This window comes from Erpetoichthys calabaricus, chromosome 11, assembly GCF_900747795.2.
Source record: "Erpetoichthys calabaricus chromosome 11, fErpCal1.3, whole genome shotgun sequence".
Classification (NCBI taxonomy): Eukaryota; Metazoa; Chordata; class Cladistia; order Polypteriformes; family Polypteridae; genus Erpetoichthys; species Erpetoichthys calabaricus.
In genome coordinates this window covers 123,146,512-123,170,775 of record NC_041404.2, presented here as the reverse complement: position 1 = coordinate 123,170,775, position 24,264 = coordinate 123,146,512, and the positions used below count along the sequence as shown (strand labels likewise).

General features: G+C 38.8%; 1 protein-coding gene across 3 annotated transcripts in view; it reads left to right on the top strand.

Annotated features, from left to right (window-relative positions):
• Positions 1-9,874: 9,874 nt before the first annotated feature.
• The window catches only part of traf7 (TNF receptor-associated factor 7), a 32,806-nt gene continuing 18,416 nt past the window's right edge, over positions 9,875-24,264 (top strand). Inside the window, exons 1-8 of one of the 3 annotated variants that reach the window (XM_028813806.2) lie at positions 9,875-9,989; positions 21,273-21,405; positions 21,508-21,568; positions 21,853-21,944; positions 22,470-22,583; positions 22,674-22,766; positions 23,218-23,251; positions 23,359-23,542. In XM_028813806.2, coding sequence (XP_028669639.1) covers positions 21,316-21,405; positions 21,508-21,568; positions 21,853-21,944; positions 22,470-22,583; positions 22,674-22,766; positions 23,218-23,251; positions 23,359-23,542 — 668 coding nt within the window. In that variant the 5' untranslated portion in view covers positions 9,875-9,989; positions 21,273-21,315. Of the gene's footprint in view, positions 9,990-21,272; positions 21,406-21,507; positions 21,569-21,852; positions 21,945-22,469; positions 22,587-22,673; positions 22,767-23,217; positions 23,252-23,358; positions 23,543-24,264 lie in introns of all 3 variants that reach the window. The other 2 variants (XM_028813805.2, XM_051933350.1) reach the window with 2 other exon arrangements.

The following is a 24,264-nucleotide window of genomic DNA, read 5'->3' as shown; positions in this document are numbered from 1 at the left end:
ACGAGCGAAAGACCGAAAATGGTCGCTTACGAGTTTTTAAAGGACAGCCCATGATTTTCATTGGCCAGTGAGTGTGTCTGACGTTTTAGTGCTTACCCTATTGGACGTTTCGAAAATCAGTGAGGACGCATGCGTTGAACTGTGCGTCTATGAAATTAGCTGATGCATGTGGCAATAGCAGGGCGATTTTACTTCTATCTTTCATACTCATATTCACATACTTACTAGTGATGGGAAGTTACTTACAAATAAAGGCAACCAATGCCAAAATAATTAAGAAACAAAAGATAAATAAGAAAAAAAAATGCCACAAAAAAGTTTTAAAACACTTTTTTAAAGAGGCTACTAATACCTGGAATCCTGTGCGGTTAGTTCATAGCTAACATTTTTTTAAGTAAGTCATCAAGACCAAAATGCTCCTAGGCCTCTGGTTCTGGCAGCATCAGTTTGTTCCGGATTCCAGCGCACCCTTTATATGAAGATGTGGTAATTTACACTGAATTTGTCACTATCCAGTTTATTACTCTTTATTGTTATAATGATTCAGTCATTAGTACTTTTAAAGATGCAAATCATATCACGGCATTTGGGAAACTTACGCCTCACTATTTTGTTGGTAATAGTAAATAACTTCACCTATTTTTTCAGTTATATCAGATATTTTACAGTCACCGTGAGACAGACATCTTTGTGTAGGGAGAAATTTAGAAATATCAAGGTATTTAAAGTGAAAAATGCAAAGTATTTTCTAATAAGTATATTTACTGATTACATATGTAAAACTACAAAACGTAAAAAGCCACATAAAATTCAAAAAGCTAAAAGGAAACATTTCTGGCCCTGATGGATTGCGAGGTCCTAAACTACAGCTTGTTTAGCTTATGGCTAAATCCTGCACTACGTGCCGGGTGCTTTCAAAACTAATGATGCTGATTTTTGATTTTCATTTTAACTTTCTCGTATACGAAGCATAGGGAAAGTATTGTAATCGTCCAAAGATTTGATGTCGAGATCTTGATGAATCTCGACGTTTTAGACATCCCTGAGTCCGAAAATACCACTTTTGGAATTATGTCTGTGTGCCTGTCTGTGTGTGTGTGTGTGCGTGTAAACACGATAACTTGAGTACGCTTTCACTTACATCAACCGAATTTTGCATGCAAGTAGATACAAAACGTAGATCCCTATCAACTTTTTATTCCATTGTAAATGAGCTGCTGCTAGCCTACTAGGGTACTGGCACTTGGACATGTAATTGACATTTGACATGTACTTTAATAACATGTAAGTCGTGTTACTAAATTTTTATTTTTCATTAAATTTTATTTCTAAGCATTTTGTCAAATTTTAAGTTGCGTCTAAACAACAGTGTACATAATAAGTTTGGCAACAGTTTAGACAGAGTTCATATCATAGGCTCATAGCAAGTAGAGAGCCACGTACTCATCACAAATTTTAAGAAAATTACAATGAATAATGAACCGAATGGGTTGACCTCGTCACCTCACTCGTTGAAGGATGCCCAGGCCGGTTTTGAGACCAAATCCGCTCCTGCTTTACTTTTATAATAATTGTTCAATATATTATTAATTTGATCTTATTTGTCATTGATGATTCTTTAATGTACATATTATAAAAAATATAATCATTGTCTTGCGGTTTACTCCTCAAATACAGTGCATCCGGAAAGTATTCACAGTGCGTCACTTTTTCCACATTTTGTTATGTTACAGCCTTATTCGAAAATGGATTAAATTCATTTTTTTCCTCAGAATTCTACACACAACACCCCATAATGACAACGTGAAAAAAGTTTACTTGAGGTGTTTGCAAATTTATTAAAAATAAAAAAACTGAGAAATCACATGTACATAAGTATTCACAGCCTTTGCTCAATACTTTGTTGATGCACCTTTGGCAGCATTACAGCCTCATGTCTTGTTGAATATGATGCCACAAGCTTGGCACACCTATCCTTGGCCAGTTTCGCCCATTCCTCTTTGCAGCACCTCTCAAGCTCCATCAGGTTGGATGGGAAGCGTCGGTGCACAGCTATTTTAAGATCTTTCCAGAGATGTTCAATTGGATTCAAGTCTGGGCTCTGGCTGGGCCACTCAAGGACATTCACAGAGTTGTCCTGAAGCAACTCCTTTGATATCTTGGCTGTGTGCTTAGGGTTGTTGTCCTGCTGAAAGACGAACCGTCGCCCCAGTCTGAGGTCAAGAGCGCTCTGGAGCAGGTTTTCATCCAGGATGTCTCTGTACATTGCTGCAGTCATCTTTCCCTTTATCCTGACTAGTCTCCCAGTTCCTGCCGCTGAAAAACATCCCCACAGCATGATGCTGCCACCACCATGCTTCACTGTAGGGATGATGCCAGGTTTCCTCCAAACCTGACCCCTGGCATTCACACCAAAGAGTTCAATCTTTGTCTCATCAGACCAGAGAATTTTCTTTCTCATGGTCTCAGAGTCCTTCAGGTGCCTTTTGGCAAACTCCAGGCGGGCTGCCATGTGCCTTTTACTAAGGAGTGGCTTCTGTCTGGCCACTCTACCATACAGGCCTGATTGGTGGATTGCTGCAGAGATGGTTGTCCTTCTGGAAGGTTCTCCTGTCTCCACAGAGGATCTCTGGAGCTCTGACAGAGTGATCATTGGGTTCTTGGTCACCTCCCTGACTAAGGCCCTTCTCCCCAGATCACTCAGTTTAGATGGCCGGCCAGCTCTAGGAAGAGTCCTGGTGGTTTCAATCTTCTTCCACTTACGGATGATGGAGGCCACTGTGCTCATTGGGACCTTCAAAGCAGCAGACATTTTTCTGTAACCTTCCCCAGATTTGTGCCTCGAGACAATCCTGTCTTGGAGGTCTACAGACAATTCCTTTGACTTCATGCTTAGTTTGTGCTCTGACATGAACTGTCAACTGTGGGACCTTATATAGACAGGTGTGTGCCTTTCCAAATCATGTCCAATCAACTGAATTTACCACAAGGTGGACTCCAATTACACTGCAGAAACATCTCAAGGATGATCAGGGGAAACAGGATGCACCTGAGCTCAATTTTAAGCTTCATGGCAAAGGCTGTGAATACTTATGTACATGTGCTTTCTCAATGTTTTTATTTTTAATAAATTTGCAAAAAAACTTTTTTCCTTTGTCATTATGAGGTGTTGTGTGTAGAATTCTGAGGAAAAAAAATGAATTTAATCCATTTTGGAATAAGGCTGTAACATAACAAAATGTGGAAAAAGTGATGCTCTGTGAATGCTTTCCGGATGCACTGTATCCATCCCCATATCTGAGTATACGAGAAAGTCTAGAGGAGACCACTCCAGTTTTTCTTATAGTTTCTTCAGGTACTTTTTTCTCCAAGTGTCAAATCCATTGGCTTCCTCTCTGCTATCTCAGTGGCGATTTAAGTGTCGTACTGTCAAGTTACACCCTGTAATCATTTCAGTTCATGCTTGGTTGGTTCTTTTTTAGTCGACACTTCGGATGAATGCAAGTCCCTTTTAGAGAGTCGAAAACTTGTGTATGCATCTGAACTTTTCGTTCTTGACGAATAGCCACGTATTATGCTCGGTCTACTGTCCCCAGAGCCGGCCAGTTTTACAGATCGGAGCAACTGGGCTCATAGCAACTCGAGCCCTTTTGACATATCAGTTTGTGTGGTTTTCGAGTATTTTTGGAAAATGTAACTGTACGCCTGTTTATTTGTATTGATAGTGAGCGGACACTGAAGCAACTGAAAACTGGGTATAAGCCACACTGAAAACGTTCCAAAGCACGTATTTTATTTTTTGTAATTATAATTACGATAATTTATTAGTGATCAGGGTTCGAAACCTATCTGTGTGGGTTTTGCACGTTCTAACCGTGAGTTTTCCTCAGAAAGCAGAAATATATGCGCTGGACTACTGTGGGTCTGGTGCGGTGCCCCGTCCAAAGCCAGTTCCATCTTTGAAAGTTAAAGTTATGGTAACGAAACACTTTTGTACTCCTCAAGACTAAACTGAATTGGGCGTCTTTGATGATGGATGGAGGGCATATTTCGCTCGTGAATTTCCTCACATAGTCGTTTATTAAGTTAAAACGTACATTCAGATAGCTAAACATTTAAGTTGTAATGTATTGCTGACACCTATTGGATCGAGTGTGCAACAACAGCAGTTGGGGCGTTTTTCGGTCCCGCTTTTTCCAGGTCTTATTCGCGGGGTGAAACACAATAATACTAGAAAACATGTCACCCTCACACATTACGCACCAGTCAGGGACACCATTAAACTAGCAAATTAACGTGCACGTCTCCAAGGGTGTGGGAGTCTTGTACCAAGAGAAAGAATAAATGCGAACACGAGGAGAGCAAGCACTGACCAAGCAAGAAATAAACCTAGTCTGCTGGTTAATAGCAGCATACTACTTTGGCACTGTGACAATCCAAAATAAAATTAAGAACATATATTTGTCAAGCTGTAAACACGCCAAATAGATTCTAATAATATTTAATCATCAATTATATTTTGTAAGCCGAGTAGTAGTTAAATAGTAAAAAATCGATATGAAATGGTCCATACAGTACATCCATTTAAATTTCACTTTAGTAACATTGCAGGAAATCACTCGCTGGAAGATTTTACTTTACAATACAGTACAACCAATTGCATTGCACAGTAATAGACAATCAAGTACATTGACTTATAAAGGATCACATACGAATTGACTTCCTAGCTGGGACTAGTTAATTTCTATTAACAGGCTGGGAGGCCAAAGTGATAGAATTATAGAGGGAGGCTTCGTTTCAAAACTCTATGCCTTCCCCACACACTCATTCCTGTGTTTTGTGATCTATTTCCATACTCGCCATGAATCATGCCACATGTAGTGTAGTTAGGCAGCCCGGCTGGGATCCATAGATGCCACCAGAGGGTGCTACAGGGAGTTGTGCTCCCTGCTTTAGAGAACTTCCAATCGACCTGGAAGTACTTTCGTTGGACTATGGTGCAGCACCGGAAGTACTCCCGGGTCAAAGATAAAAGGAACCATTTGACCTCGTTTGGAAGGTCAGAGAGGGAGGAAGAGGACAACACTTGAGGTAGGAAGTCGGAGTCTGGAGAGGAGTTAGAGAAAGAAGAGAAATCCTGGTTGTTGTTGTGTTCATCTTTGTGAAAGAAAGTATTGAGGATAATAAATATCCTGTATTTGAACCCATGACTGTATGTATGTCACTTGTGTCTGCGGTTTGGGGCTTTGTGGCGCCCCCAGTCTTCCACAGTACACAAATAAATATAAAGTATGTCACTTGTGTCTGCGGTTTGGGGCTTTGTGGCGCCCCCAGTCTTCCACAGTACACAAATAAATATAAAGTAAAATGAACAGGAAATTGAATGAAGTGAACAGCCTGAACACTATTTAATTTGAAACTAAAAAATTGGGTCAAATGAAGTAATCTTGCAGGTCAGATCTGGGGTCCTCTCAAAAAATTCAGAGCTAAATGCCAAAGGTCACCTCCCAACGATGCCACAGTCCATCACTAAACTTCTATTTTGGTGGAAGTAAAATAAATGCATGACAAAACTTCAATACTGATCTGCTGACAGGCATTGTCCATATGTGGCTATTTTCTAACAAACTGCCAAACTTTATTGTCTCAAACATTAATTTCAAGGGCTTCTATTGCAACAGCTACACTGAATTGTCTGATGTAAACAGCCTAATGCTGATGCTTACTGATAAAGGCACTATATAAAACAGTTTTGATAGACCGATGTCAGCGAAACATTCATCTGCATGCATTTGCATGAGATAATTCATTAAAAGACAATATGAAAATGTGCACCATACTGTCGAATAGTACAGGAAACATAAATGTATTTGTTTGTCATCATAGATGAAGTCATGTGCCAGATTAATAACATTCATCTTTTTGATCAAGGGACAGCACAGATCTGGTTACAGATTCGGAGTCTAAGGTTCAAATCTGACTCTGTGGAGTGGGCATGCCCTCCAGTGTCTGCATGGGTTCTCCATTGAGGTCTTGTGATTTTTTCCACACAACACAAATGATGTGTGAGTAAGTACAGTATAAGTATAATTTGATTCCCTGAACCCCATCTTTTATAGAATTTACTGTTATTGATACTGAATTTTATATATGCAAAAACAGAGAAACCAATTATCCACATTTATAGTTTTGTAAATTATAAAATGTTCACAGTAAATAAATTTATACATTGGTGGGTTGGAGAGGTAGTGGACAACTTTAGATTTCTGAACAATGTCTGTTTCAACACTTTAATTACAAAACGCCAACACACTCTTTATGGTTAAAGAGGCTCAATTGGCTTGCTGTTTCTATCCAAGGTGGTTATAGAAGTTCATTCAGATTGGCTGTTTTCTTTGAAGGTCTATTAGTGTTTTGACCCTCTCTCCCACACTGTCTAGTGTGGCAATCCCTCTGCCCTGGATAAGAAATGTACTGCTTTCAAATCATTTCACGTCACTTCCCAAATGTGAATTCCTCTTTACAGATTAAAATGAAAAACTCTCTGTTCATTTGGTAAGCAAGCAGAACTATCAATTTTATAACTGATTTTATCATCTTGAATTTAACACATTTTTGGAATAGCATATTGGTTACAAAGTTTTATTTGACTTCATGAAGTCCACTTACATGCAGTTGGCTTTGATATGGAAATAAAGTGCAGTATAAAATTTTGTTTTTTAGATACATCCCAAACACACTTGGCTGTTGAGCATTCATCTGATCTATAGTGGAGAAGATGGTGGCAAGAAGATACAGAGCTAAGCAAGGGGCAGGGAAAGTGGAGGGAATGGATAACTACAATTGACAGGAGGGCAACACCAGAATGGATTCAACAGGTTGTTATCTGAGGAGATAAAGTGTAAGAACAAGTGCTTCCACTTTGCTGGGAGAATGTGAGAACCAGCTTTAAGAATGAGCTTAGCTTCTTGTATCTTCCTTCAATAGATGTCTATGGATCCCTTGTTTAGCAAAGACAAAGATCAGAGTAGTATATATTCATCACATACTAACTCATGACTCACATTTTCTGCTTTGTATCTTACTTTAACCACTACTCTTCCTAGATTATTGAAGATGTCACAATGGGTTAAAGCAAATAGCACCAGTTGTGAAAAATATAAAGTCAGACAAATGGGATCAATTGTGACAGATATAAAGTCAATCATATGCTCCTGTCATAATTAGGTATGTACACTCTTATTTCATATTAGGCGATTGCATGCAACTGAAGGGTTGGAGATTTAGATAGTCTACTGTACATTAGAAGAACACTGGCTCAGATAATTCTGAATGACTCAAAGATGTGCAAGTTAGGATAACTGGTGAATAAATTCCTCTTTTTGTAATGTGGGTGTGTGCATGAGTGGACCCAGCAATGGCCTTGTACCCACTGCTGCTGGAATAGGCTCCCAGTAAACTTTAATTGGTTTAAGCGAGTTTATGAATGTTACGTTATTCAGAATGACCCAGAGTCTCCAGAGGTGTTTTTTTTTACCTAGAACTTTGTCAAATACAATTTTTGTTTTCCTTTCTTCTGTTACAACCTGATACCCCGTGATAGCTTAAGTTCAATTTTCATAAGTTTTACCTTTTTTTTTTTGTTTTGTTTTTTTGTAGAATGACATTTTTTTAGTTGTTTATTTTATGTATGGTATATGATCTGTGTGGTTAGTAATTCCTCTCCTGCCACATAGTTGTGAATCTGCTTTATATAAATACATGTATGTAAGTACACTTAAACCGATTGGTTTCTACCTTGCATCCTGTGACCCTGAACTACTTACTGTAGATTACATACAGTAGGTAGAAAACTAAAACGATGAATGGGTGGAGGAACATATTGCAACAGAACCGACAAGTTGCATCAGCCAGGGATGAATCACCCATAGTATGAGCTGGCGTTTCACCAAGCAAACAAGCAGCTTTAGAGGCAGCAGCACGACCACCTATAAGCACGGCAATGCTTCAGTGTTGCCAATAGTATTCTAACTAATGTAGCAAAGGCGAGCCGTCATTTTAAGGTTAGCAAGTGTAAAGGAAAAGAAAAAAAAAGCGCTTGAAACTGTCTGCCTGTTAAACTGGGACATCCGGACTTAATTTGTACCAGCACATTTAAATTAAAAAATAAGATCATATGTAATATTTAACTTTGTTCTGTAGTAACAGTTTAAATACAAGAAGTCTTATTCTGTAAACAAATGTTTAAACTAGACTTTTAATGATTATTTTGGCACCTTTGGATGTTACTTAGTGGCAGAGGGGTATTGCTAGAATGTACCTTTTATCTGATTGGTCACTGGTAGGATTTAAATATTTACTAGCTACTATATTTAAATGAACCCTAGTGATAAAGGATCCACCAGTTGGTGTAAATAAAGTCTTTGTATTTCAGATACAGTGATGACTTGAATTTTTTTATTTTTTTATTTACTATTATTACTAAGTATTTTCCACAACATAAGCTACTGAAAAGAGCCATGTAAAGACAAAAAAGCCCACTCTGGCACCTTGTGCCAGTGCTACATTAGTGTCAGATGAATAGAAGACCTACTTACTGATTTTAGCAACTGCTGAATACCAAGAAGACTGCAATGGAACTGTTTGACCATTCTGAGGAATTGCTGGAGAGTCTCAAAACTGAGATCCAGGATCTGGTATGCCATTTGCAGCATCAGTACATGGCATACAACAGCTGAGAGACTGCTACCTCTGCAGCGCCACAAATTATTCTCCATCTGCTAAGGTTAATTGGTCTGGGTGCACGGATGCCAGTGGTGTTTCCAGCTAAAGAAGCTGGGAAAAAATGTAGCAGATCAAGATGCAATCAGGACAGCCAGGTGAAGCACGGCCAATGGTAAAACTGCGCAAGAAAGGATGAGGCAGATTGCAGAGGTGTTACAGAGTAGAAATGCAGAAAGAGATCCAGACCTGGAACGGTGTTTGCAGCATCAGTTCAGTGAAGGAAAACATTTGGTACATCTGGTGCTCCAGACAGGATTTGCCTGCTCACTTGTAATCAACAAATTACTACACAAGTGCAGTGTTTAACACTTCTGCTAAACCACATAACAACACAGCATACAACATCTCTACTGCACCACCTAACAGTGAAGTGTTCAATATCCCTGCTGATGTGCTTTTGTCATCATAAACACAAATGCAGCAGAAACAAAGGCCACCCTGCCGTTTCATAGAGTTCTGTGCCATTTCAAGAATTTGGAAGTGGTTGCTGGGGTCAGCAACTTTTAAAGGAGGGCTATGTAACAGTGCTGACAAGTTACATCAGCCAGGAATGACTCACCCATAGTATTAGCAGCAATTCCATCATGCAAATAAGCAGCTTTAGAGCCAGCAGCAGGGGAGCCTTCAAAGACAGCAAGCCTGCAATAGTGCAAACAGAATTCCATCTTGTTGCCCTTTAAAGAATAGTGATCCATTTTAAAAAGCCATGTAAATAGCAAAAGGATCTATTCTGGCACTCAGCACTCATGCTACTCCGGAGAAAATGGATGGATAAATTGAATTACAACCAAACAGGTCTATAAAAACTGCAATTTTAAAAACTGAATACTTCATCTGTTTTAATTTCCTTGCCATTCCCTTGTCTGTATGTGTACACATTTTTTCCAAGTTATGTCAGTTAATATTATAAATACACAAATTCCTCGGGATATTTGACCAATAAGAAATCTAAGTGCAAAATAGTCTGTCTGATTTTGAACCTATCACGGAAGAGCAGGAGGCGGGGAAATTCCCCAAACACACCCGGATTCTGGCACTTGTAGTCCAAAACACAGTATCGCCTTCAAAAAGACAATTTATCCTCCATCAGAAGTACTACATTTCCCATAATTCAGAGCACGTTCGTCTACTTCCTGGAGAGCTGGCTGCTGACAAGGGAGAAAGATGTGAAATCAAAAAAGCGTCTATAAAATTTGGCAGAGCTGGTAAGAACTTTGACAGTCTTTTAAGTCATGTTTTATTTTTATTTTAGCTCACGTTCTAGAGTAGTGCGTTGTCGACTTCAGTGGCTTCCTGTTGCGCCATCGAGGCCTCAGCTAGACTCGCTCTGTCTCTCTGGATGTCGCCCTCCCCCTCTGGCGCTCGTACGCACCATGTGTTCAGTATACAGTAGCATTAAATACTCTCGCAAGTGGTCGTATTTGGTTTCACGGAATTTAAAATGCTACCTCTTGGATTAAGCGTGTGTAATAATTTGCAGGGCGCTATACTTGAGGGTTTATGGCATCAAGGCAGGCCTACAGACATAAAACCAGAAGACACGAACGCCACTTTGCACAGCTTCAGCAGACGTTCTACAAGTGGTGTGTCCGATAAATACACAAGGTCGAGTCCACTTTGCGTGAGGCATTAACAAGAAAGCGAGTCCATTCCGAGCAGTGCCGTGACGTCAGGGATTGCGATTTGCCCCCTCCTCGGTGGACGCGGCCTCGAGCTGACGGGAAATCAGTTGTTATGCTTCGAGGCGTCCACGTGACAAACAGCAGAGTATGCTGTTTTGATTGGATGTCGATGTGACAAGGTGTCGCCGTGGGTCAGAGAGTGGAGTCGCTGTAGTCGAGACGGATAGTGGTGCTATGGTGGTAGCGAGGGTGGGAAACATGTTCGATGATGGGTAGAATCCGTAACCGGAAGAGACAAAAATGGGAAGATCTAAAACTTATACCCTGCCTGAGAGTTGCGCGGTCCCTTTGTTTTCCTGTAGCTTTCTACAATAAACCAACATGTGGAGTTAAAAGATTAGCAATATTGTAAAATAACTGTGTTACCCGGCTTTACAAGGAAACTTTCGTATGACGGTGGACCTCAGCTATAGTGCCATCGGTTAATCGGATGTATCAGAAGTGCTATACAACTTAAGTACTTTTCTGTATGCAATACAGTATTTGTATTTTTTTTTGCCTGGCGGTGTAGGTCAGTGGGTAAGGGTTTGGACGTAGGACTTCGAAACCTGAGGTTGTATGTTTAAATCCTGCTACTGACACTGTGTGACCATGAGCAAGTAACTCCTGCCGGTACTCAATTAGGAAAAAAAGAAATGAAACTAATTATATCTCAAATGCTGTAAGTCGAGTTGGATAAAGGCATTCTCCAAATAAGTAATAATAATTTTATTAGGTCACTGGAGCTGCTTGCTCACTCCTGAACATATTCATACATTTGATCAATTCCTGCCTTTTCCTAGTAACTTGGTATTTGTTGATGGTCATTACAAAAGAAAATTCAGGAAGCTATTCTTTTGAATTTAAGCTGGTAATTAATAAAAATGTGAACTTTTAATATATATTATTGACATTATTCAATGTTTATGATTTTTTTACTTGTTTTCCCATTCACTCAAGTTTTTCTTTTTGTGTTTTCCGTCAGTTTTATATTCAAGTGATTTCAAAATGTTTATAAGTAATTGTTATGAACATAAAACAAAAAAGTGGGAACCCTAAGAATTACATACACATTCAGTGCCTTATTTACTTGTATACTACAGTATACAGTGCTAGTGAAAAGTTGTGATGGTAAAATGCATCTCTATCAAATGTGGCGAGTGCAATCATCAGTTCATGGATGATGAATAACAGAGGGTGGGGTTAGCAGAGTTTTAATGCAACTTTTAAGCCAGGTATTCAAAGTCTGCTGTGGCAGTCATGTTCCCATGTTGAACATTTAATATTACTTTGCCACATGTGTGTCTTGTATGCTGGGCCAGTTATTATTATTATTTATTATTACAAGCCCATTGCGGCACTTCTTGTGTGATTTTGGGCTTATATTAATAATATTATTATTATTGCTGGATTATGATGTGCATTGTAACCTATCATTTTTTTTCTCCCTTTCTCCCAATATTTTTGGCAGATTGGTGCCCTTGCCCATCTCATTGTATTGTAACAACCTGGAGGGACACACTCCTCAGGTCCAGACCCAGGGGTGCTTCAGTATATCTACTGATTATGTCACTTTGTAAGATTTTGTTAGTTTCTGGAATCTGTTTAAGGTGTCATTCACAATGCCTGTTAAAAGTCTGTTTAAGTTTGCACCGCATGTGTTTAGTTTAAAAGGCAGACACATTTCAGCTTGCAGGACAGCTTGAAACTGCCAAGAGAAGTGTGCAGGTGTAGGATGCAGCCAAGTTTTGTTTCTCATTAAAATTTGCAATATACATTTTATTGTTATTAATACCAATTGTGCTTTTTATTGTTTTAATTTTAAAGGTAATCATTTTTAATCTTTTAGATTTGTTTCCAAAATATATATTATTATTATTTGTTTTTTTGTCCTGTGTCCTGGAGGGCTGCAGTGGCTGTAGTTGTTCATGTCAACCAGTTTCATAATAAGAAGCCATGTCTGATAGTGAAACTTAGTGTTTAATTATATAACTTGTTAGTACTTTAATTTTTCCAAGAACAATCTTTATTACATAGATTTTTAATTTTCGGACAACATTATCCATATGTTTTGTGGTTCAAAACAGATTTAGCGTCATTATCTGCAGAACTGTTGGTTCTTTTGTCATTTGCACCTCATTATTAACTGATGGCTGGTTAAGAAAACAGACCTCAATTAAAACCTAAATGCAGCTGTTTTAAACTAAAGCAGGCAATTAAGGGTTCTGAATTGTAACAAGTGAATTAACTAAGAGTAAGCTCAAAAATCATATTGCTTTAGAAGAGAAAAATTGGCTCCTTATTAAGAAAGTTGCTGTATATTTTACTGGTTTTGTTGTTATATCTCCCAGCCTTGATTAACAGCAGAAGGCATGCCAGTCAAACAGCATAGACAACTGAACAAAAGACTATAGTGAAAGCAAAAAAATAATTTGTTATTGAGTTAATTAGAGGAAGGCAGACACTCAAGTGAGCAGATCAGGTCATAACCAAAGTCTAAAGGAAAGACAGAGGTCACCACAAATTAAAAGTGTTTGTGAGCAGACAAAAAAACTTTTTGTGCACATACCAATGAATCTTTCTACTCTTTCCAGAAAATGTATAATTTTAGCACAGAGCTGGAGCTTTATTAAGTTTATTCAAACAAATTTCAAAACAGACAACATCAAATTGTACTTTAAAGCAGTACATATTTCAAGTAGTAAAAGACTGACACTATTAAACAATGATTTCACATTTGGTCAGTGCTGCTTATAAAAGGGAATTCTTGTGGTTCATTGGTTAGCACTGATGGTGTTCAGCTGCCAGACTATATAGTGTAGGCTTGAAAACTAGTCATTGTGTGTACTTTTCATGTGTTTTTCCTCCATAGTCCAAAGATGAGCATGTTAGGTGTAAACTGGTCTGCTGCAGGTAGGCTGGCAGTGCCTTAGATCAGTGAAAGGCAACCTTTTTTGAGTTGCGGCGCAATAAGTCCAAAAATTTTCTTTCGCGGTGCACCTGAGGGACTGTCCATAAATAAAGTCGTGACGACACAATCAATGGACAATCGCCAATAAAAACAGTAGCATTTGTATTTTCTCATTCTACTGTATATTTGCTCCGCCTTCTTCTATCTGTACAGCGAGCGAGATCTTCTAACAACGAGACTTTTTAAGTCTCACGAGATGTGTTTTTGACACCGCTGGTGTTGATATTATGATGAATGGTGAACAGCGAAAATTTTAACTTGCATTCAAAATAAATACATTAATTTATTCAACAATCTGATTAACCGTTATCTGTTTTTCCAACATAAAATATTTTTTTTAAACGTTATCTTTTTAATCAACCAAAAGTTCAAAAACACTGGCAATTTTAAATATTTTACCAAAGTTGTCGCGGCGCCCCTAGAAAATTCCACAGCGGGCGCACCGGTTGCCCAACAGTGCCTTAGATAGATAGATAGATACTTTATTAATCCCAAGGGGAAATTCACATACTCCATCCAGCAGCAGCATACTGATAAAGAACAATATTAAATTTAAAGAGTGATAACAATGCCGATAACAATGCAAGTATACAGACAGACAATAACTTTGTATAATTTTAACATTTACCCCCCCCGGGTGGAATTGAAGAGTCGCATAGTGTGGGGGAGGAACGATCTCCTCAGTCTGTCAGTGGAGCAGGACATTGACAGCAGTCTGTTGCTGAAGCTGCTCTTCTGTCTGGAGATGATACTGTTTAGTGGATGCAGTGGATTGTCCATTATTGACAGGAGCCTGCTCAGTGTCTATCACTCTGCCACGGATGTCAAACTGTCCAGCTCCGTGCCTACAATAGAGCCTGCCTTCCTCACCAGTTTGTCCAGGTGTGAGGCGTCCCTCTTTATGCTGCTTCCCCAGCACACCACTGCGTAGAAGAGGGCGCTCGCCACAACCGTCTGATAGAACATCTGCAGCATCTTATTGCAGATGTTGAAGGACGCCAGCCTTCTAAGGAAGTGTAGTCGGCTCTGTACTTTCTTACACAGAGCATCAGTATTGGCAGTCCAGTCCAATTTATCATCCAGCTGCACTCCCAGGTATTTATAGGTTTGCACCCTCTGCACACAGTCACCTCTGATGATCACGGGGTCCATGAGGGGCCTGGGTCTCCTAAAATCCACCATCAGCTCCTTGGTTTTGCTGGTGTTCAGTTGTAGGTGGTTTGAGTCACACAATTTAATTAAGTTCCTATACTCCTCTTCCTGCCCATTCCTGATGCAGCCCACGATAGCAATGTCGTCAGCGAACTTTTGCACGTGGCAGGACTCCCGAGTTGTATGGGAAGTCCGATGTATATAGGCTGAACAGGATCGGAGAAAGTACAGTCCCCTGCGGCGCTCCTGTGTTGCTGACCACAATGTCAGACATGCAGTTCCCGAGACGCACATACTGAGGTCTGTCCGTAAGATAGTCCACGATCCATGCCACCAGGTATGAATCTACTCCCATCTCTGTCAGCTTGTTCCTAAGGAGCAGAAGTTGGATGGTGTTGAAGGTGCTAGAGAAGTCCAGAAACATAATTCTTACAGCACCACTGCCTCTGTCCAAGTGGGAGAGGGATCGGTGTAGCATGTAGATGATGGCATCCTCCGCTCCCAACTTCTCCTGGTATGCGAGCTGCAGAGGGTCGAGGGCGTGGCGGACCTGTGGCCTTAGGTGGTGAGTTGGTGTCTTTCCTGGTGTTGCTTTGTGAATTATGTCCATTTGCAGTTTGGAAAGGTTCAAGCTCCCTACAATTATGTAAAAATAATATGATTTTGGGACAAAAAATTTTAGGAATTTGCAGAATTGTCTGAGCCTCAATCATAATTTTAAGAATATGTAGCGTAGATGCAGACATTGGCAATGACAGCTTCTAATGGCTGTTTAATATAAACACTGGAGTGGCACACTGACTGTGAAAATTTCTTGGTTTGAACATGATATGTTAGGAATATGAGAAGAGACCATTTTAATCCTTCAAGCTTGTCTGGTTAGCCATAATGAACTTGTCTCAGCATTTCATCCAGAAAACCTGTGATGAAAGTACAAAACCTTGACATGACTCAGTAGTTTTTTCCAATTTATCTTTGCACTTTGTGTGAAAACATGCATTCTAGAATCTATTTTGAATGCACATCCCCTTAAGAATTCTCCTAGATCAGATTTATCAGTACCTTTTAGAATTTTGGAGACCCATGGAGTCTTCTCTATTTTGGACTAACGAGGTATAATTCCTTCTGTATAGCAGTGTAGGACAGACTGCATTTGGTCATTCTCCTCTGCACAGCTCCAGCGGTGGCGTGGTGACCACAGCTACCCACAGTACTCCAGATGTGGTCTCACTGGCACGTTCTAAAGTCCTGGCATAGATTGATTCCTTGTGCAAGGTTGTCTCCTAATTTATGATTTAAGTAAGTTTCGGGATGTTATAATTTTTACAGTGTCATCAAGTCCTTTTTGCTTGTTTCTATATGCTGCCTTGTCAGTAAAAATGCTGAGTTAACGTAAAATCCTAAATCTTTGTTAGAGTTTCCTTTGTGTAGGATTTGTATTGTCAGCTTGTATTTACAGTGAATGTTCTTTTTTCCTCTGCACTTTAAAGCCATCTGTATAAAACTGCAGTTTCCAGGTGTTTTCTCAGGTTTGAAGGTTTCCAAATCTTTTTGTTTTTTTTCCCTGCTTTCCTCTCTGCATTTGTAATTGTACCAATTGTGGTAAGAGAATGTGTTTAATTAATATAAATTAAAAAGAGGAACTCCACAATTGATCCCAACCCATGTGGTAAATAAGCATTCTCCTCTTATCTGTACTGTTTATATTCCAACCATTAACCAAGCTGACTTCCAGTTTTTTAAGGCTTTGAGATTCAACATTAATGTTTATTGCATTACATATATCAAAAGATTTTTGGAAGTCTCAGTATATTTAAGTCAAAATGTTTGTTTTTGTCTACTTATTCAATTGTCTATTAATATTTTTAATAAATTGTTGTGGCAGTATCTCCCTCTTCTAAACTGTTACTGGCCATTACGTAGTATTATATTTTCATACAAGTAGCCTTTTATTTTAATTAGGATTACATTTTCTGTAATCTTAATGTGAGACAAAAGTAAGGATGTACACAGGTAGTCAAATACATGAATAATCATTCAGGGTTCAAGTATTCAGATACTGAAATCACTATTTGAGTATTTAATATGCATATTGCATTGATGGAAGTCTGAAAGAAAATAGAATGTAAAGAAAATTCTTGTAGAAAGTTTTGATGTTCTTGATTTTTACTGCTTTTTATGTAACTGGAGTAGTACTTGAAAAATTGTTTACAGCTTATTTTAAATTCAATAACAATTTGTTTTCTTATTTTCTGTTAACTTTTCGAAGCAAGACACACAGGTAACCTCTCTGCTCATCACCGTTGTTTATTCTGCCCCACTTTTGTCTGCAAACTGTTTTCTGTTTTTATCGGGTATTTCTTTCTTTGGACATTGAAGCAGATTAAGTAAGCCACCAGCCGCCATGGGACCAAAACCCAGAACTAAGTGGGGGGGGGGGAAAAGTGAAATCCACGCATAATATCAAACGAAAATTTGTAGCTAAAGCAGAGTACATCTGTTTACACCTTGCATTAACATACATTCATGATTGGGTGTAAGCGCACTAGGTATGGATAACACAGAATAGATTTGGAGTTGGTCAGAAATGGATAGCAATTACATTTAACAAGAGTGGAAAATTAATTTTAAATTTCTATCCACATCAATGTAGTGAAAAGTCAAGCAAAATGACACCTTTTATTGGCTAACTAAAAAGATTACAATATGCAAGCTTTTGAGGCAACTCAGGCCCCTTCTTCAGGCAAGATGTAATTAAACAACCAAGTCAGCCGAAAAGACAAAATCATGTAGGGCAGTAGCATTAGTCAGGTAGGGTGGTCAGCTATGATATCTGTGCAGCTTTGAAAAGTGAGCAGTGTGGCAGCAGCATATGTGAAGTTGGACTTGCACCCCATTCATGAGACCTTTGCACTTTTGGCATCATGCTAAAACACTAATGTTCTTTAAGGCAGTGTGGCTTGTCACCCTCTTTTCACATCTTGAAAGGAAAAATAGCAGAAGTTATGTCTTGAAATGCTTTGCTCAGTTTTGGAGAAATTGAGCATTTAATTGCCGGAATCATGTTTATAATTTGAAATGTCAAGATTAATTACTTTTTAATACAATGTCCTACATAGTCCTGACAAAGGAATGGAGACTTTTTGTTCATTCTCTAAATGGATGTTTGCACATATCTCTCCAGTTCATTTCAGGGTTGAAGGGGAAATCTCTCACACATCCAGAATCACTCATGTAAGTGTACCACTGGTAGTGTTAACAATAGATGTGGCAAATAAGTATTGAGATAAGTTTCAAACAAAGTGGATACTTGACTTGTGTACACTGGTGATGAAATGATCTGCTCAATTTGTTAATACCAAAATAAAATCTATTTAATGTTTTGGTGCTTTGAAGCACATCTCTCTAGTAATACAACATGTAGTGTGTTGAGATAAAAGCATTGCAGAGACACACTGTTACACCAATATGGGCAAACCAGTATACTGAATACACCTCTAGAAACACTAAATTTGTGTCAGTCATTTGGGGGCAAACTTCCGTGCAGTAAGAACAAACATTGTGAAAGCATATACAGTTAGGTCCATAAATATTTGGACAGAGACAACTTTTTTCTAATTTTGGTTCTGTACATTACCACAATGAATTTTAAATGAAACAACTCAGATGCAGTTGAAGTGCAGACTTTCAGCTTTAATTCAGTGGGGTGAACAAAACGATTGCATAAAAATGTGAGGCAACTAAAGCATTTTTTTAACACAATCCCTTCATTTCAGGGGCTCAAAAGTAATTGGACAAATTAAATAACTGGAAATAAAATGTTCATTTCTAATACTTGGTTGAAAACCCTTTGCTGGCAATGACAGCCTGAAGTCTTGAACTCATGGACATCACCAAATGCTGGGTTTCCTCCTTTTTAATGCTCTGCCAGGCCTTTACTTCAGCGGCTTTCAGTTGCTGTTTGTTTGTGGGCTTTTCTGTCTGAAGTTTAGTCTTCAACAAGTGAAATGCATGCCTAATTGGGTTAAGATCAGGTGACTGACTTGGCCATTCAAGAATTTTCCACTTCTTTGCTTTAATAAACTCCTGGGTTGCTTTGGCTGTATGTTTGGGCGGTGTTTCATGATACAGATGGACAGTGACCCAAATCAATTTGACTGCATTTAGCTGGATTTGAGCAGACAGTATGTCTCTGAACACCTCATAATTCATTCGGCTGCTTCTGTCCTGTGTCACATCATCAATAAACACTAGTGTCCCAGTGCCACTGGCAGCCATGCACGCCCAAGCCATCACACTGCCTCCACCTTGTTTTACAGATGATGTGGTATGCTTTGGATAATGAGCTGTTCCACGCCTTCTCCATACATTTTTCTTGCCATCAATCTGGTAGAGCTTGATCTTGGTTTCATCTGTCCAAAGAATGTTTTTCCAGAACTGTGCTGGCTTTTTAGATGTTCTTTAGCAAAGTCAAATCTAGTCGTTATATTCTTGAGGCTTATGAGTGGCTTGCACCTTGCAGTGCACCCTCTGTATTTACTTTCATGCAGTCTTCTCTTTATGGTAGACTTGGATATCGATACGCCTACCCCCTGGAGAGTGTTGTTCACTTGGTTAGCTGTTGTGAAGGGGTTTCTCTTCACCATGGAAATGATTCTGCGATCATCCACCACTGTTGTCTTCCGTGGACGTCCAGGTCTTTTTGCGTTGCTGAGTTCACCAGTGCTTGCTTTCTTTCTCAGGATGTACCAAACTGTAGATTTTGCCACTCGTAATATTGTAGCAATTTCTTGGATGGGTTTTTTCTGTTTTCGCAGCTTAAGGATGGCTTCTTTCACCAGCATGGAGAGCTCCTTTGACTGCATGTTGTCTGTTCAAAATCATGCAAGCAACACACCTTAAATCAACTCCAGGCCTTTTATCTGCTTAATTGATAATGACATAACGATGAACTTACCCACACCTGCCCATGAAATAGCCTTTGAGTCGATTGTCCAATTACTTTTGAGGCCCTGAAATGAAGGGATTGTGTTAAAAAAATCCTTTAGTTGCCTCACATTTTTATGCAATTGTTTTGTTCACCCCACTGAAGTAAAGCTGAAAGTCTGCACTTCAACTGCATCTGAGTTGTTTCATTTAAAATTCATTGTGGTAATGTACAGAACCAAAATTAGAAAAAAGTTGTCTCTGTCCAAATATTTATTGACCTAACTGTACAGTGTATCATATATTTGAATGGTACTTTGGCAAATGTAATGTCTCTGGGTTACAAGTAATGGACTACAAGTAACATCATCCCATTAATTTTTGAATTCTGGATTTGTACACATGATCGAAAATAACAACGTCTGATCACTCATGTAATATACTCTGAAAACAGAACAACAAAGACTGCATTTACAAGAGTTCTTGAATAATGGATTAATGTAAAACTAAGAAGTCTGGTTTTACACAGGAAGCCTTGAAGTTGCAACAAATGTAAAAAAATGGACAGATTTGGACAATTAAAGCCTCAGGAGTTTGTGTCATTTGTAATTTGAATTAATTTGACTCATCCATTATTTATTAGACTTTAGTAAGTTTATTTTTGCCAGCTTATGATGCAAATATAAATTTTACATGAGCAAAAGTTACAAACCTAACGGAGGAGTCCTCTGACAAAAGCATAAAGTGCAGATTCTAAAAGCATGTTGTTTCCAAAACAGCTTTAAAGAGTTTGCTTAAATTAAAATACCCTGAATTACCTTGGAGTTCAGTAATTCATCGGTATCCATGTAATAATTTTTAAATTTTTATTTTTAGTATTCAATTTAAACAGTATTTTTCAGTTACAGGAGAGAAAATGTCAGGGAATAAAATTAGAATGTGGACATGGTAAGATAAATCAGGTTAGTCCATGATGATATCATTCTTTAAAAGCTTAGTGCTGAAATCCCTCAAGATTACAGCATTCCCTCAAATTACTGTTACACTGGAGGAACCCTCATGTCTATCACAAATTAAATTCAAGCCTTTCATTGTAATTTAATATTTATGAATGCCACTACTAGTTTACCAGTCAATTACTTAATTGATATACAGTACCACTATTGTAAATTTGCTGTTGCTGTTTGTATTCATATATTTTATATCTTTTACAGAAGCAGGTGCAAAATTGTTCACTTGAATAGTTGAGGTACATTTACTATTACAAAGCCTGTGAAAGGGATTTCTGTTTTCATTGGGGTATTGAATAGGTATACAGTATTGTGAAATTCCACTGGTATTGGTATCAAATATGGAAATTCTGGTATTGTAACATCCCTGGCTCTAAATAGCTACAGTGCACTGTGCTGCACACATTAACACGAGGTGGATATGAATTTTAATACCAGGTGTAAATGTAAGGCATCTAAATTATATACAGATACAATCTATATTGTACAGTCATTTTCTGAGAAAACTAATGCTCATCTCAGGCCATATGTAACATGTTTTGAATATTGATGAAGAAGACCACTTTCAAAGGGTCCAAGGGCTGCTCCATGTCTTCATTTTTTTCTTTTTTTGAACTGTTTTTGTAGATTATATCAGTAAGTTGTTTGTGAGTTTAAATGTTTTTTTTTTTTTTTTTTTTTTTTTTTTTTTAAGTTTTAGGACTAAATCTGAAGGCTCATTCCCACATTCTACTGTGCAAATTCATATAGTGTATTTGTCTTTCACAGGGTCCAGCTTGTGTGCATGTGACTTAGAAGTCTGCACTGGATTATGACTTCAAGTAAGACTCCACGTTATAATCGTTTTTCTGGAGCAGTTGCTGGAGCAGTCAGTGTTACACCATCAGAAAACGTCAGTGGGGTAAGAGATAAAAGAGCATAGTTTTAAAATTAGATTGCCTATTAGACTGTGGGCACCAATTATTTTTTTGAATGCCTATCTTTCTTTCTTTGTTTCAAGTAGACTAGAATGGAGACAACATTTGGTCCAACATTTTCTGCCGTGACCACTATTACCACTAAAGGTGAGTTCACAGGTGATTACCTTGCCTGATTCAATATGTTCACAAGGTTTATCTTTTAGGTTAGCATCAGATTTACAATGTGATCATTCCACCACTTGAGCAAATACTGACCAAAACTGGACATAGTTAGTTGTGTCTGAGCACTTAGATTTTGAAATTATGTAACCCTTAACCAAGATGCTAGCATACAGATCCACCAGCCTGAAGTAGGTAGGGAAAGCTATAGAACTCATATAAATTTGTGTCCTTCTGGTAGATAATGATGTTCTGATTATGTTTTACAGCTGAAGGAACAAACACATTCAAACAGCACCGGCGCACTCCATCATCTTCCAGTACCATGACGTATTCACCCCGTGATGAGGATGATGTTATGGTAGGCCACCAACTTGAATATAATGTCTAACAGAAATCCACTTGGCTCAAATATTTTTCATTTGTTTTAGCCGAATCTGAATTTGTACAGTATGCTCTATGGCTCAGGAACTCTTCCCAGCTTCTATTAAAATGTTTGGAAGATGTCTAAATTTTAGATTAAAGGGGGTGCAGTCTAACTTGTAATTGATAGTGAGTTTATCCTGGGACGTTAACTTGCCTGCATTTGAAGAAAAGGAAGCTGTCCAGCAAACCTCCTGTTTAAATGAATTGCAGGAAGTCCTTGCATTTACTCAGCCAGCCTGAACATAAAGTGTAAAAAAGTGTGAGTTCTCCTGCCGCTGCACTGTGGAAGCGGGCTGGGCTTAGTGAGTCGCATGTGTCAAGGGCCTCCTCCTTCTGAATACTGGGTGCTTTGGCATATTGCTCATCTTTTGTTGGTCATTTATGGGACACAGGGAGGTGGAAACCAGAATAAAAATCCTTAGTATTTCTTCATCTTTGGTGTCTCTGTGTTTCTGTTCAGCCTCCAATCAGCACACCCCGCCGGTCAGACTCTGCAATATCAGTGCGCTCCCTGCACTCAGAGTCCACCATGTCACTGCGTTCCACATTTTCATTGCATGAAGAAGAAGATGAGGTGGTATGTCTATGATAAGCTACTAATTATCAAACCCAGTCACACTTTATAATTTGTAATTCTGAGTTTTGCTTTATAATGTTTTTTCAGGAACCGCTTGTTTTTGCAGAACAGCCATCAGTAAAACTTTGCTGTCAGTTGTGCTGTAGTGTTTTTAAGGATCCAGTGATCACAACATGTGGGGTAAGTAATGCCTTTACTCCATGCTGTTATCAGAGGAAACTGGGAGGTTTGTGGCAGCTTCATAGTCCTCTCCTGTGGGGGTGGGTTTTGAGTTACAGAGAGTTGATATGCCTATTTAGCTTGTTATAATTTTTCAGTATAGGGGACAGGAAGCACACAGAGGTACAGTAGGGAGGTCTTAGCTTTCCATTATTTTGCAAGTTTTACAGCTGTGAGGAGCCTTGAAATGAAGGGCCTGACAAGTTAGAGCAACAAGTTCAAAAACCACCTCTGAGCAGGAAGCCTGTGCTGCTTGGCAGCTGTGCTGAACAGGAAGAGAGGGGGCTGTACATAACATGGGATGTTAGAGCACTGGCCAGGGAGAGGGAGAGGCCTGTGGGGCTGGACTACTCCTTACTGGACAGCTCTAACCTCACTATTCTTACATTTTCTGTGTTTTATTTTCCTGAAGCACACCTTTTGCAGAAGATGTGCCTTGACATCTGGTAAGCTATGAAAGATTTGAGTTTTTGAACAACTTCTTTCACTTGCATTGTTGATATTTTTTCACTTACATTTTGCTCATTTTGTCAGTTAATTATGTTTGTTTCAGAAAAGTGCCCCGTGGATAATGCTAAACTGACTGTGGTGGTGAATAACATTGCTGTCGCTGAGCAGATCGGGGAGCTTTTCATTCACTGTAAATATGGCTGCCGAGCAGCAAGCAGTGGAAAGCCAGGAGCCTTCGAAGTGGACCCCAGAGGCTGCCCGTTCACCATCAAGCTGATTGGCAGGAAGTGAGGCCTTTTCTCTCTCTCTCTCTCTCTCTCTCTCTCTCTCTCTCACTCTCGCCTTCCAAAAATAATTCACTGGCCTGATGCTCTTTCATAGTTATATTAAATGCACAGTAGTCAAAAAAAATTAACATCTGACAATAATGGTATAACATTAAAATAGATACACAATAATAAGTTGTTCTATAGACCTTAAAGTGATGATGTAGGCAGCTTTATGACATTTGAGACCGTGATTATACCAGAAGAAAAATACTGGGTTTGTTTGTTTAATTAACTAGAAAACAGTATTCATTCTTCCAGTTATTTTCTGAACTTGCTGTTTTTAATTCATGGTGACAGGCAGGGAGACTCTGGCATTGAATCTACCATGCAGTGTTACGTCAGTCTCTTGCAGGGCTGATATGCATACTCACATTCATTTACTCACTCCAAGTTAGTTTAGAGCCTCCACTTTTCCTAAAATGCACATCTTTAGAATTTGCTGAGGAAGCTGCACTCCTCTGATAAAACCCACATGGACATGGAGAGATCTTCCAACCCTAGCGCAAATAGTGACTGGACAAGGGATTAAACCTGGGCCCCTGAAGCTGTGAGGTAGCAACACAATCAGTATACAACAATGTTGCCAACATACAGTACGTATTTTTTTAAAAATTATGATTGTTTTCTAACATGCTTAATCCGTCTGCATTTGATTCTGCTCATCCACTTCAGAATCACAA